The following is a 15,329-nucleotide window of genomic DNA, read 5'->3' as shown; positions in this document are numbered from 1 at the left end:
TACAGTAATATAACCCCCCAGGGCTGTATACAGTAATATAACCCCCCAGCGCTGTATACAGTAATATAACCCCAGCGCTGTATACAGTAATATAACCCCCCAGCGCTGTATACAGTAATATAACCCCCCAGCGCTGTATACAGTAATATAACCCCCCAGGGCTGTATACAGGGCTCCACACTGCGGGACCCGATCTGCCGCTGGTAAATATGAGGGCCCAATGGGCCAGGGGCCACCAGGCTGCGGCCAGCATATTTAATGCCACAGCCACAGATTGTTGATTAACTTCTAACAAGAACATTGACAAATAAAAACATCACTCCAACTAGTTTTACTACGGAAACAAAAGCGTAATCTAATGGTGGTGAGCGGCGAGCGATGATTCTTCCGATACTGAAACCGTCCCTGAGTCACCATGTTTATCCGAGTGAATGAATCATTCACCTGCTAAGCCTTTCCGGCCATTCAGGGGGAATGCGGGACAAACACAGGTTTCATCTACTTTTACAGTTTCTGTGTCCGGATTCATTCTCGATAAAGCTTAAAGTTTTGGCAACAAAAAAAAAAAGTTTGATGACGCAATATTTATACCCGGCGAACTCTCAGGCTCTGACTCTCGAGTCTCAGGCAGTGTTCCCTCTAAGCTGTGCGTTTGTGCGTGCGCACATAGCTTTTTTAGAGAGAGCGCATGTCCAAAAATTGTGCGCTGTGAAACTTTTTGCACGAGAGAAATTTTCTGCGCACGCCAACTAAGAAAAATTAGATGGAACGTTGGTCTCAGGGTGTTTTTTTTTGCCCCAATCTCAGGGTGAGGGGCCAGATTTTCGGGGTCACACGGTGACTTCATGAAGTGTATCTTAAAAAAATGACAAGTCGAAGTTTCCGTGAGGGCCGGTTTTAGGGCCACGTAGAATCTCCACCGCGGGCTATTAAAGGGTTAATATTCTCGGGTTCGGGCTTATCCAGAAGGTTCCCCTGTATGATAATAATACAATAGGGGGCGAGGACTGAAAATGGACATAAATGGATAATATAGAAAGTTGGCTGTAACATGGATACGTTAAGCACACACTGGTACATAAGTAACATAAGGGGCGGAAGGAGGAGCCAAAGAGGGACTGTCCCTTTGAAACCGGAACACTTGGGAGGTGTGCTTGTGGATAAGCTAGTTGGCCCATTAGGGGTGATTTTAGTTTATTGTGTAGAATGTATACAGTTAATGCCCCTGTCGGTGTCGCCCTGTGACACAGAACATAATTCACACGCTCATAAACACAGAGAGGGCGTGCCAGCAGTAAACATGGCGGACAGGGTGTGCGACTCTTCCGCTGCCGTCGCTCTCGCTGACGCTAGCTGGGCGGGGCCTGCGTGCCGCTCTGCAGCTGTACCCGTAACAGGTAGTGAGGGCGAGTGGCGGCATTTGGATCTTGGGTATTCACAGGAAGACATGGCGGCCGAGCAGGGAGCCGGCGGGGACCGGCCGCACGAGGGAGGCGCTGCTGGAGGCGGCTGGGGCTGGGACGGGCCTCCGGGGGCCCCGAATAGCGAAGAGAGCGGCGGTCGGACAGGTGAGAGCTGGTGAAACGTGTCGGGCTCTCCGGGCAGAGCTGTGCCGTAAGCTAGGTTCCGCCAACCAACTCCCATTAGCTGTTATTATCTGAGTGCAGCTCCCACCTGTTAGCTGAGTGTGATGAGAGTTGAAGGAGAGTGTCTGCCACTGCTTTTAGTTTTTCATCCCCTCCCCCACTCACCGGTTTGCAGGTTCTATACTAACCATCATTTACTGGAAGTACCCCCTCCCCCAGTTTCTTGTAAGAGGTCACATTAGTTCCCTAAGTTTTGCCCCAAGTTTAAATGGTAATGCCCCCCCCCGCCCCACACCCCTTTACAATAACAAAAAGCGATTTATTGATTATAGTGACATTTCTTTGGCTTTTATGGATTTGGACGATATTTCTAGCGGTTGTTAAAAAGTGATCATTGTGTGTGATGTAGAGTTTTGCTATGGCTATATGACCATGAGAAGGTGGTAGATAAGTGGAACAGCCTCCCGGCAAAGGTGGTAGAGGTTAAGACATGCATGGGAAAGGCATACGGCTCCTGAATCTAAGACGAGACCAACGACTGATTAAGGTTTGAGTCTTTACAGCAGTTTACTGCGAAACGGGCAGACTAGACGGGGGCCGGATGGGGCCAATCTTCCAGCAGTTTCTGTGTTCCTATAAGAGGTCGCCGTGGCTTTAAATGCCCTCGAAGCCACGGCTACCTGGCTTACGGGGCTTCTGTCCGGTTAACGACTTTATCTGGAGCCTCTTAACGAAGAACTTTAAATCACGATTATCTTGTTACCATGGTTACTCATTGTGGCGTTCATAGATATGATTGCTTCGTCTGTGGCTGTAAAATCACGTTTCGTTGCGCTCTGTTTATTTAAAGAAGAAAAAAAAAACAAACAAAAAAAAGTATCTTAACTTTTTTCTTTTTTATGTACGTTTTTGTTTCGCTCCAAAACAAACAAAAAAAAGACTTGTGTGAGTCACCTGTAGTTGTTATTAGGAAGCCGTCTTTAACCCTTAAATGTCTTTGACCCGTCTTGATGATACCCGCTGGTTCGGCTATTATCTGTACGCTGTAGGCTTGTGTGTGTGTGTGTGTGTGTGTGTATATATATATATATATATATATATATATATATATATATATATATATATATTCATGGTGGGGCTCAAAATGCACCGGTCACCCCCCCCCCCAGAGTTCAGTACACGCAGACCACTTATATCCAGGGCAACTGGAGGCAGGTATCTTTAAGAGGAGGGTAACTGCATATTGGCTGCTGAAAGGGTTAATGCGGCGGGGGGGCATAATGCTTAAACCTTACAGCTCTTGTCTGGCTTTGTGGGGTTAAAAAAAATATACATTTATAGATTCACCCAATAGAATGCAAGGTTTGCCTGATATACTCCGAAACTTTACGTTGGCCCGGCGCTGGGCTAATGTGAGTGGGAGTTGTAGTCGTTCGTAGGGGAAGAGGCTGCTGTTTGACAACTCCTATCACTGATCGTAGGCATATACACGACAGTTCAAAGGTTTGGGGTCACTGAGCTGTTGTCATGGAAAACACGGATATTTCTGCCTGTGATATAATCGCAAAAGACTTTTCTGACCATCAATTAGCCTTTTAAACTTAAACTTGGATCAGCAAACACAACGTGCCATTGGAACACAGGAGTGATGGGAGTTATAAAGGGCCATTGGAACACAGGAGTGATGGGAGTGATAAAGGGCCATTGGAACACAGGAGTGATGGGAGTAATAAAGGGCCATTGGAACCCGGGAGTGATAAAGGGCCATTGGAACACAGGAGTGATGGGAGTAATAAAGGGCCATTGGAACCCAGGAGTGATGGGAGTGATAAAGGGCCATTGGAATACAGGAGTGATGGGAGTGATAAAGGGCCATTGGAACACAGGAGTGATGGGAGTGATAAAGGGCCATTGAAACACAGGAGTGATGGGGGTGATAAAGGGCCATTGGAACACAGGAGTGATGGGAGTGATAAAGGGCCATTGGAACACAGGAGTGATGGGAGTAATAAAGGGCCATTGGAACACAGGAGTGATGGGAGTGATAAAGGGCCATTGGAACACAGGAGTGATGGGAGTGATAAAGGGCCATTGGAACACAGGAGTGATGGGAGTGATAAAGGGCCATTGGAACACAGGAGTGATGGGAGTAATAAAGGGCCATTGGAACACAGGAGTGATGGGAGTGATAAAGGGCCATTGGAACACAGGAGTGATGGGAGTGATAAAGGGCCATTGGAACACAGGAGTGATGGGAGTGATAAAGGGCCATTGGAACACAGGAGTGATGGGAGTGATAAAGGGCCATTGGAACACAGGAGTGATGGGAGTGATAAAGGGCCATTGGAACACAGGAGTGATGGGAGTGATAAAGGGCCATTGGAACACAGGAGTGATGGGAGTGATAAAGGGCCATTGGAACACAAAGGACCTCTGTATGCCTACGAAGAGATTAGTAATTTACAACATTAACCCCGTCTGCGCTGGATTTCTGATCCATTTCACGTTTTTTAATGGCCAAAATCTGCTTTTCTTTCAAAAACAAGGACATGTCTACGTGACCCCAAACTTTTGGACGGTAGTGAATATTTGGTGTCGCTGAGCCGCTTTGTCGAGTGCACACTACATGTTGTCACGTTAGGCGTAGCAGTCGTTGTAAAACACTAGTAGGGTCTGTAGTTTCTTTTTTATAACCGGTCTCTGCAAACTTACCGGTAGCGGCAGCGTGACTCCCACCCGCCGAGCCGCCAACCTGTGCGTAGAAACCACCTGATGTGTGACCTCGCGCTGGGCTGGTGTGCGCTGGGTCACCCCGGGGCTCGTCGGGCCTCAGCCCTTCCTCCTTTTACAACTCTGCCAATTATTCTTGTAACTCTGGCTTCGTTCAACCTAATCTTGCCAGTTGAAGCTGCTGTTCCACTTGTACGGATCTCACACGGCAACCAAAATAAACTTTGGCTGATCCGTCGCTCCTTTAGTCACAATAAATAGCGGAAACATTTCCGTTTTCTGTGGCGACTACGTCTCGGTGCCTGCTTTTGTGCCACATTAACTGTTCCCAGCAACAACAACAACAACAACAAAAATATGAATGAGACGATAAAATGAGATTGTATTTATTTCTTGGATGGGTTTGTGCATTCGGCGGCACTAGGCGTTGTCTCTCTCTTATTTAGAACTCCGCAGAGTAGGTGGAACTGCACCTTTTAACTTTAAGACATCTACAAAACGCTGTTGAGGAAGAGCCGTCTGTGGTCTTGGCTACTGAAGGCTATTTGGGGTAAACAGGCAGAGGAGGGAAGGTGACTCATAACAGGAAGTGAATGGTGAGCCTTGCGTGTCTCCTAGCGTGACTTCCCTCGTAGCTGGAGGTAGAAAGCTGCGGGTTTCAAGAAGATGTCTTTGCAAGCGACCACAGAAGGCCCCTCGGTGAACCCGGTGCCGGCCGGCCAAAGATATTTAATTACAGATCCAGAAGCGTCTCCCTACTATGCGGGGTATTTGGGGTTTGATGCTCGTTTCCACCCGCGTGTAACATCTGCGTCCCACAGGCATCCCCGGCAGTAAAGAATGTGTCTAAAAAATACTTTAATATATGTTTATTTAACTGGCCTGTAAAAAAAAATAATAATACAATTAATAATAAAAATATATATTAAGGAGAAGCTGCAGCTTTGGTTGCTTCAGCTTTTCCGTCGATCCGTGGCAGGAAAGTGATCCTTGTAAAATCAGTGGAAGCGCTTTCTGTGGCCCCTGGAAATGTCACTGAAGCCTTTGTTTTTTTCCCACCCTTACATTATATCGGGGGGGGGGGCTGTCTGTGGCCGACACATCATATCAGTGTGACATCATCTATCAGTACAACTTAATAGGCTTCTCATTCATTCGCGGTGCTATCGTTTGGGCGCTTTTTACCGGATATAACCCTCTGCAGTGAAGTTCCGTCTCAAAACGGCACCGCCCTGTCTGATCGTGCCGTTCGCGTTTAGCTGTGCTGAATGCTGGGTGTCGGTGCCCTGTGTGCACTACACATAGCGTGGGATCCTGTGCCGGCTGAAACCGGTTCTTGTGTAGGGCTGTAGAATGCCGCCCGTTTCCTGGTAGAATGCGCTTTCGTTTGGTTCCTCGATACTTTCTGTTCCCTGTTTGTCGCCCGGCGATCGGCAGAAGCGGCCGTTTATGTCTTCGCACCGCACGCCGGAGATGATTCACGCTCTGTGACGGAGCTCCGTGGGCCGCGCAGGTGCTCCCTGTCCTCATTATTTTACCATCTATCCCTACTTTACTGATAAGCTGTTGTAAAGCTATCCATCCGATATAGCGTCCCGGCGCGTGTGTTTAACCCTTCACGTGCCACCGGCTTAGGGGGCTTTAACATTAAATATATATTTATTCTGTATTTTCCTCAATCTCATCTGTGACCGATTAACCCCCCCCCCGAGTGCACATCACAGCTATCCATTTCTCAGAACGACTTCTTCCTAGGGTGCGGGTTTAGGGGACATAGCCCCCCGTTTAACCCTTTTAACACCATAGGCGTGTTTGTGCGCACCGCTCTAACACTAAACAGGTTCAGCACAAACCTGATATTCTGTTTACCACGGAGTCTGTTTAACAGCTACTGCTGGTATAAATAAATTCCCGAAATAATTGACAGGATATTGAGATAAAGTGGGTATTAGGGGTACATTATACGCGAGCGTTCAAAAACGCTTCTAACGTTCAACAATACCTTTTAAACTTAAACTTCAGCGAACTCAACGTGCCATTGGAACACAGGAGTGATGGGAGTGATAAAGGGCCATTGGAACACAGGAGTGATGGGAGTGATAAAGGGCCATTGGAACACAGGAGTGATGGGAGTGATAAAGGGCCATTGGAACACAGGAGTGATGGGAGTGATAAAGGGCCATTGGAACACAGGAGTGATGGGAGTGATAAAGGGACTCTGTGCGCCTATGAAGAGATTCCATTAAAAATCAGCCATTTCAGCTACAATAGTCATTTACAGCATTAACCCCGTGTGCGCTGGATTTCTGATCCATTTCATGTAATTTTAATGGGCAAAATCTGCAGCGTGTGATCGAGGTACACAGTGGAAGCTCTGTCTGTTTATAGTTTTTTATTATTATTATAGTTATCACTATTAGTATCTAAACGGCCTCTAAAGATATTTTGTTTCCAAACATGCTATTCTCATCACACAATATAAGTTGCGGTTCCATATTTGTTACATGTATGGGTTAAAATGACAGAATTTAAACGTTTTCTGCCCATCCACGACTGGACACATTTTTGTTACAAGCCAGATGAAAAATTCTGGGAGCCAGCTTTATCCATCTATAATCTATCTATAATCTATATATAAATTATTGTGTGTGTGTGTGTATATTAGTATTTTATTTTAGAAGCCAGTAAAAGGTTAACCGACAGATCGATATAAAAATAATTTGGAGCCACATCTAATGATGTAGTAGCCGTGGCTAGCTGGTCCTTGTATCAGGCAGGTGGCTTTATGGGGGGGGGACTTGTTTAGCTATAAAGCTCAGCTGCGATATATTTGCTTGGAGTGATGTCATCCATGAATAACGTGACTGCGATGGCTGCGTTAGGACTGCAGATACGCACCAGGCAACAAATGGTGCAGTGTACTTGGTGCTCGTTTATATCATGGTGTCCGCACGCTGTAGGAATTTGTTTTTTTTGTCCGACAGAAATGTCACCGGGTTGTAAGTCATTTAATAAACATTTTTCATCCTGTAGCCTCTTCCCCTTAGTAGAAGCTGCAGCACAGCACCCCCTCCCGTGATCTTTGTTGCGTTATCAGCGGATCAGAGCAATGAGGGCCCCTCCCCCTGGTGGGAACATGTTCTGTGGACCACCACCTATAGCCCCCAGAACACTCGCTGAGCGGGGGGCTTACTGGTGGGGAGGATATCGTGTTAAAATGAATAAATGAAATTGCTGGTAAATGAAGTTAATGATAAATAAATCAATACGTTAAATCAGGGGTTCTCAAACTGCGGCCCTGCAGCTGCTGCAGGACTACATCTCCCATAATGCTCTTTCAGCTAAGGGGCTGGCTGAGGAGTATGGGAGATGTAGTCCTGCAGCAGCTGGAGGGCCGCAGTTTGAGAACTCCTGCGTTAAATAGTTGAGGGGGGCAATTTAATGTTCATTAAGCGTTAGCACGTTATTAAACATAAACACTTACACTGCGCATGCACATGCTAAACGGGGAGGTTCTGGTAATGCTAGGAAAGTCTGTTCCTCCATAGACTTTCATGAGTTAGTGGGTCCTACCAGGTGAATAAGACTGAGCCATTCTATTGATCCCCACAGGCAGTATGATAAGGAGTCGGGGGGTTTAGTAGATCGGGGATCAGATAACAGAGCGAGAATCATACAAACGGCTGATATGCAGCTGCCTGAAAACTTTATATTATGTGGCAAAAAAAAACTGATTTAAAAAAAAAATATATATATATATAAAAGGAAAATGGGAAAATATTTGTAAAAACATTTTTAATCTGCCACACGCCAAACAGGTTTGTGGATGAGACGGACTTCTCGGAAATGTGACGTTTCCAACAAAAATGTGTTGTTGCTGAAAGCAGTCGATAAATATTCATACATAATGTTTTTTTAAGACATGTTTATACGGGTGATTAGGGGGGGGCTTGCTGCCTCCCCCACTGCTACGTATGTAAATATCTTGATTCATACATTTGCCGGGGCGTTGTGTGGGTTGTATAGGAGACCGTAACAGGCTAAATCCAATTTCCGCCGTTTCTGCAAGGGATGTTTTAGCTTCCAGCAATTCTAATAGCCTCTGACGCTTTTGACGGGAGGCTGTTCCATATATCTACCACCCTTTCAGTAAAGTAAAACTTACTCAGACGCGTGCAACCCCTTTCGTGTGAACTGATCCGTTTCACAAAGTCCCTGATCAGTCAACGGATCTCTAATCATGAATGTTTATAAGATGAGCGCGGTATGTGCATGTTCCTTAAAGCGCACCCCAAATGAAGACATATTAGCTTCCCGTTATATCCGGTGTATTTTCCATCCCCATTGTACAGCGCTGTGGAGTATGATGGCGCTATATAAATCAGTAAGTAATGTATAGAGACTGTTTGGTCTCCGGCGCCCTCTAGTGGTAAATGTGTATAATGCGTGGGGAACATTAAATGCAAGTTTATTATTTATATTATATATTCATAATATTATGATTTTTATAGCGCTAGGGCCGCATTCAACTTGTTTTTGCTTCTTTCCAGGCACCTCAACGGAACAGATTCTCCAGACGGGGAATGTGCTGCTTCACGCGTGAGTACCTAGAACCTCAATACGTTTTTTGGTGTTTAACGGTTGAATGGTGACAAAACTGAAATTCATCTTTATTGCTCCCTTCCCAACTAGCTCAAAGCAGCCATTGCTTTGCCCCAAGCCGTTTGGACCCACCTAATTCACCCCCCCACCACCACCACCATCATTGTTGGATAGAGAACAAAAAACATACCATAGTATTCTTTATTTTTATTATTTATTTTTAAGTATTCTAGCCAAAACACGCTTTACTTGGTGTAGTTCTAGTAGCGGCGATGGCCGTATCCCCCTGTATCAGGGCTTTAGGTAAATGCCGTCTGACTTTTGTGTAATGAAGGGTATTATCTTCTCCCACGTCAGGTTTATTGCCGACCGGGTGCAACGCACGCCTGACGGGCCTCAAGCTGATGTACCGGAACTGAGTTGGACTCACCTGCCAATAGACCCGGCCACGAAGGAACTGAGCGAGTGCCTACGGAAGATAGGGGACGAGCTGGATGGAAACATGGAGCTGCAGAGGTACGCGTCCTTCGTCACCCAACGTCTAACCTTCTGCCATTGAGTCTTACAGCCAGCCTACCGATGTCCTACTCAACGTGTCCTTAGCCGGGCCACTGAGTTCCCTCTAAGTTGAGTTTGAGTTGAGACCCCTCTGAGTCGGTCACAGAGTTCTCCCAGTTTGTACATTAAAACATGAAGGACATCGCCATCTTTCCATATACATCTTTGAGGACCCCGGTATCCATAAAACAGCAATTCAGTCACGTAGCTTTGCCGCTCTGTTGGGTTATATGAGATCTACGCGGTAAAACTGGACTTGGTGAAACGTTATCTTTATTAGCCCTGAGCAGTCATGTCATATACTACGAAGGGTACGGCTGTCCCAAAAGATTACCCGGCCTTGTACTTTATTTTTCGACCTCGTCTTGTATTCCCGACAGGATGATCGACCAGGTGAAAATCAATTCACCCAAGGAAGTCTTTTTCAAGGTTGCCATGGAAATGTTCGCGGACGGGAATTTTAACTGGGGGCGAGTCGTTGCCCTCTTCTATTTTGCTTGCAAGCTCGTCCTAAAGGTGAGTGAAAACCAACCTAAAATGCAAACAAAAATATAAAAATAAGTCGTCGAATTGGAATCTTAATGATCTCTTAATCTCGTGGATTCCGCGGTCTCTTGCCAGGCCCTCTGGACGAAAGTCCCCAACATGATCCAGACCCTCATTACGTGGACAATAGACTTCCTACGAGAGTACGTTGTGCAGTGGATACGAGAACAAGGAGGCTGGGTGAGTTGGTGCTTCTGAGATACTTGATACGAGAGACTAAACGTTCCGGTAACTTTAATATATATTTTTTGTAATTAAAAGAAAAATGACCTCCGTGAACGTAAAAAAACAATTACTAGTCTGCGAGCCAATGAGAAAGGCCCTCATTTATTAAAAAAAATATATAAATTTAATATTCTTTATATTAAAATCCCACCTTGTGCGTAGGCCATCGGAGCGGCCATCTTGATTTTTTTTCTTTCTTTTTAGGAGGGTCTCATTTCGTACGTGAGTACCCCATCTTGGCAGGCAGTCAGCGTCTTCCTTGCTGGCGTGATAACCGCTTCTATCACCATCTGGAAGATGTCCTAATACTTCCTTCAGGGGTCGACTCTGCCTTTTTTTAAGAGAAAAAAAAATTCTACGGGATGCACAAAAGCTCATCGGAATTTATTCTGGCACTGGGAAACGAAAGGGACTAGCGCTTCCACGAGGGATGCGGACCCCCATGTGACTGGCAGATCATGCGCAAAACATCAAGAATCCTGTACTTTTTTTTTTTGGATCTTTTTTTTAGCTTTGATAAGTTGTGCCTTTATTTAGAGTGTATGTTTTCGGGTATTTTTTAATTTAAGATCATTTTTCATTTAATACTTGAATCTGCATCATTTTTTTTCCTCCCAAAAAAAAAAAAAATCTTTATTTGAACTGATGGGAAAAAAATACACAAATTTGCATTCCACCCTGAGAGTAATTTAGGCAAATTGGGTTTCTGCCAGTGACTTTTTTTTATAAAAAAAAAAACAAAAAACCAACCGTTCTTTACATAAAAACGCACCTTAGAGAAATTAATATTCCGTTATTTAAGTAGAAACAAAGAAGAGTTCCCATCTCAGGGCTGTGAAAGCTGCATTACGTTTTTTTTTTCTCGTACTATAGAAGTGGGTAAGCCAGATCAGTAGAACGCACCATTAAGGTGACACTGCCCCAGTTATCTGCCTGATTTATATGGTTGGAACAAAAAATGCTACTTTTTAACCTCAATGTTTTCCGCGTCCGTTGATCTTACCAGCACCGGCAATCCCCTAATCACCTTATCTACAGATATGTGACCGGGGCGCTCGCTACAGGAGGCCAGCCGTGACCACGGGCCTGACATCCTTGGCTTACAAAACCGCGCTTTTCTCTTAATTTACCAAAAATATGGCTTTTTAACAAGCTTTGGAAAATTTGGCCTATCGTTGGAACTTTATTATTAGATTAGGAATCTTACAGATCTTGGCCAAGACATTAGATATAAACAAAAAAGGTCTTCCAATATGTAGTTATTCAATTGTTGGCATCGTTTCATCACGGTTAATTGTGACATTGCTCATCCAATCATAATTGGCAGCTTTAACTTAGTCCCATTTTTTTAACCTAATGCAAACGGGGGCAGAGTCATATATTATATATATATATATATATATATATATATATATATATATATATATATATATATATATATATATATATATATATATATTATAATATCTTATAGCTGTGCTTCGTAAAAGTACTAGGGAACCGTTTTTTTTAATTTAATTTTGTATTTTCCCACTTAATACTGTCTCTCCCACCTACCGAGGAAGTGTTCTTAAAGCGAAGCTGGTCGGTCTCCCGAATCGTACGGATCTGTATTACTTATTCCGCAGGATAAGAAATGCATTTTATCAGCTCGTCTGCCGTCTTAACGGCCTTTCCCGGGATTTAGCCATTTCTTCTTGCCGGTTTTTGCTTAAATCTTAAAGAAAGGAGTTAGGAGAAGGGGGGGGGGTGTTATTTTAAGATAGGAAAACTGTTAGATATGCCTTTTTTCTTTTAATCCTGCTCATAACTGAGCCCAAATGGTTTCTTAAAAGAGAAGTCCCTTAAATAAAGAACTTTCCGATGACCTCACCTTTCCAGCATTAAACTTCCAGCAGCATCTGTGGAAGTAATCCAGTATGGCAGCTTCTAAAAAGCTAGCGTGACGTCAAACAGTTAGTGGAACTCCCCCTTTAATTGTGATCTTTTTTTTTTTACGTTACTCTTAAATATGATGTTGATTATACTTGATTACTTTCAGATCAAGTACAAAAGGAAGCGTTCTCCGTACTCACGGCAAAACCTTTCATTCTGTTGCTGTGATGTCTTGACGATTTTGTGAATTTTTGTAGATTTACCGTCGAATTAGAACTTTTTTTTTTTTTTTTTTTTTTACTAAGCCTTACCGAAAGGTGAAGAGAAAAAAGGAAATATTCTTTAGCCGCAGAATAACACGTCGGATCGCAAGTTATTTTTGAGGTTCCAAAGTAATGCCTTAAAACAAACCTCAAAATATACTCCGTTACGCAAAAATAAAAAACAGGAAACAAATCGACCGCTTCAGTGTGAAAAAAAACCCCATCCTAGATGTGAAACTTAGTTCAGAGGGGTTTGAGTTGTAGATTTTTTTTCTTTTAATTTATTGAGCATTTTTTAAATGTTTTTTTTTTTTTTAATTCATGCTAATATATATTTATATATAATATATATTTATATATTGGCATCTTTATGGGGGGGATCTAACTGGTGTAAATCAGTGCAATGATGAACTGGCAGATACTTGATACCACTATACCTCAGCCCTTTACTGTGCAGCCAATCTCAAGATTTGTCACCTTACGAATAGGATTGGGGTCAGACTGACTCTTGCCGAGCTTGAATGTCTCAGTGTTGTGATGTTGAAATTAGGATTTCTATCTGCTTTAAAAACTTCTTTTTTTTTTTCTTTTTCTTAAAAAAATAAATCCAATAATACGTATTAGAACCGGACAATCACTCACGCTGGGGATAGACGCTCCGTTGCTTCCATATCGATGCCTCTCTGTTTCAATGTAGCGATTTATTGTTGGAATGTTTAACGCTTTTAAAGTTTTTTGTTTTTTTACGGTTACTTTGACCGGCACCGCAAGAAAATGTATACTATTGGAAAGTGTAGTTGGGTTTTGTATTAACCGTATTTTATGAATTTCTACTCTTCAGCGGGTCCCGCTTACTCTGGTGCTGACGACTTTATACGTGAATGCTGTATTCAGTACAAAGTTGGGGTGCCACCACCTGCTTCAGGTTGAAGTTGAGGGTGGTGGTAGCTGGAAGTGGGACGTAGACCAGAGAGGTCGGGGACAGAGGCTTCTTCCCCCATCTCGAGATCAATGGTATATTTGTTGAGCAGTGGTGTGTTCAACTAGGCTTGACCCAGGGCAGTGCCCCGGTTGCCCACCAGGACTTTCTCTTCCACCAGACACCCAGAAGGACAAGTGGCCTGGGGAAGAGATGTGAGAGAGGCCTTTGGAGGAAGAGATGGACCTCTGTGGAGTAAACGAGACGGTTACATGAGAGAGAGAGAGCGCTTGTCCAAAGCCAGCCCGTTGAGCGATGGCGGACCAGGGAGCCTGATCTCCCAACACGGCCCAGGACTTGTCCCCCTGGCTCAGCCTAGCCCAGAACACCTTGCTGCCTTCAAGGACTAGTAATAAGCTGTGATTTCCAGAACCCCTAGGGCAAAGCAGTTGGCTTCCCTGGTACATTCATATCGTGAAAGGGGCCGTAGACTTTTAATAGAAAAGTATCTGTTTAGAAACATTTCCATTACTCGGACTGGAAAGCGCTTCAGCCGCTTTGCACAATTTTAAAAGCCCCTCTGCTGTACGTCGCTGGCGGCAGACATTGTAAGCCCAACCGCCGAGGCAGCGATTCACCTGCCCCCCTCTCGAGCACAATACTTGAAATTTCAACACTCCAGGCTCAGGTGCGTTTTTAACTTTGTACAAGAACCATGCGTACCATACCCATACCAAATGTTTTATACATGGGATATTATTCTTGTATTCACTATCCAATCGTGTTTATAACATCTGGTTATACGGTGTCTTAATACAGAGAAAACATTCTCCGTCTCAAACTGGTGCTTTTCTTGACTAATCTTCGCAAAATCCCTTCTTCCTGTAAGTTTGGTTTCTATGCAAACCTCTAACTACCGGTATATATACACAAAACCATGTATTCTTCATAAGTCAGGGAGCCTCGCTCTGTACTTTTTTTTTTTTCCTTCACCTTTTGCTTTTAATATATGGATACTGTGTGTTTTCCAATGGAAATAAAACAATGTTTTGGCTATATGTTATACTCTTTTCTGTTCAATTACTCTTTTTCATTAATTTTGCAGATTTGGGATATTTGGTTTATTTTAGGGAAATCCTCCTTGCCTGTTTCTGTATGTTATCTTATGTCCTGTCTACCCTTTGTACAGCGCTGCAGAAAGTGATGGGGCTATATAAAACAAATATTAATTATGCTGATTTGCAGTACCAAGCACCCCCAGGGGTGAAACTACAAAAGCAGAAGAAACCTGAAGTTTATAACTAGATGTAATACTTACTGTAGCCACCAGGTGGCATAATAGCATTAAGCACATAGATGCATTGAATCAGTTGAGATACCTTTTGTTCAGCCGGCTGTACATGTCTATGAATAAATTAAATGTTGGTAGACAAGGTGAGGTTGTGCTGTGGGGGCCACAGCAAGTATTGGCTGGAAATGGCTTTTAGGACAAAGTGAAAGGAAAAAAATTAGCAAAGTTTAACTCCCTCCCATTACCACAAATGGTTAAGCTAGTAAGGGTATTTTAACTAACGATTTAGGGTCCAGATAGCAGGATTTTATACAAAACTGCTTACACACACACACACACACACACACACACACACTCTAAGGTAGTCTCTCTCTCTCTCTCACACGCACACTAAGGCAGTCTCTCACACACACACACTCACACTAAGGCAGTCTCTCTCACACATACACACACACACTAAGGCAGTCTCTCTCTCTCTCTCTCTCTCTCACACACACACACACACACACTCACACTAAGGCAGTCTCTCTCACACACTCACACACACACACACACACACTAAGGCAGTCTCTCACACACACACACACACACACACACACACTCACACTCACTAAGGCAGTCTCACATAAATAAGTAAAACTTACTGTAACAATGTGCTAAAGCTGGTACTTTTTAGATAATTGATTGAGATTTATTTTATGTGACTGTGAAGAACCCTGTCTGATCTTCACTGT

The 15,329-nt window shown here is 43.8% G+C and overlaps 1 protein-coding gene and 1 long non-coding RNA gene across 2 annotated transcripts; one reads left to right on the top strand and one right to left on the bottom strand.

The window, feature by feature from the left end:
- The first annotated feature begins 1,370 nt into the window (after nt 1-1,370).
- BAX (BCL2 associated X, apoptosis regulator) lies at nt 1,371-10,977 on the top strand. Its single transcript, XM_053452163.1, has 6 exons — nt 1,371-1,568; nt 8,867-8,915; nt 9,276-9,434; nt 9,857-9,992; nt 10,098-10,202; nt 10,452-10,977. Exons 1-6 carry the CDS (start codon nt 1,448-1,450, stop codon nt 10,551-10,553), a joined length of 672 nt encoding a protein of 223 aa, XP_053308138.1. The 5' UTR covers nt 1,371-1,447; the 3' UTR covers nt 10,554-10,977.
- Nucleotides 10,978-14,278: 3,301 nt separating this feature from the next.
- LOC128470297 (uncharacterized) lies at nt 14,279-14,918 on the bottom strand. Its single transcript, XR_008346019.1, has 2 exons — nt 14,878-14,918; nt 14,279-14,749 (listed from the first exon to the last, which is right to left on the bottom strand). It is a non-coding gene; the product is annotated as an uncharacterized LOC128470297 (long non-coding RNA).
- Between the last annotated feature and the right edge of the window lie 411 nt (nt 14,919-15,329).

This window comes from Spea bombifrons, chromosome 12 (assembly GCF_027358695.1).
Source record: "Spea bombifrons isolate aSpeBom1 chromosome 12, aSpeBom1.2.pri, whole genome shotgun sequence".
Lineage (NCBI taxonomy): Eukaryota > Metazoa > Chordata > Amphibia > Anura > Pelobatidae > Spea > Spea bombifrons.
The sequence above is the reverse complement of the archived record's forward strand: the minus strand, read 5'-3'. Positions and strand labels throughout refer to the sequence as shown.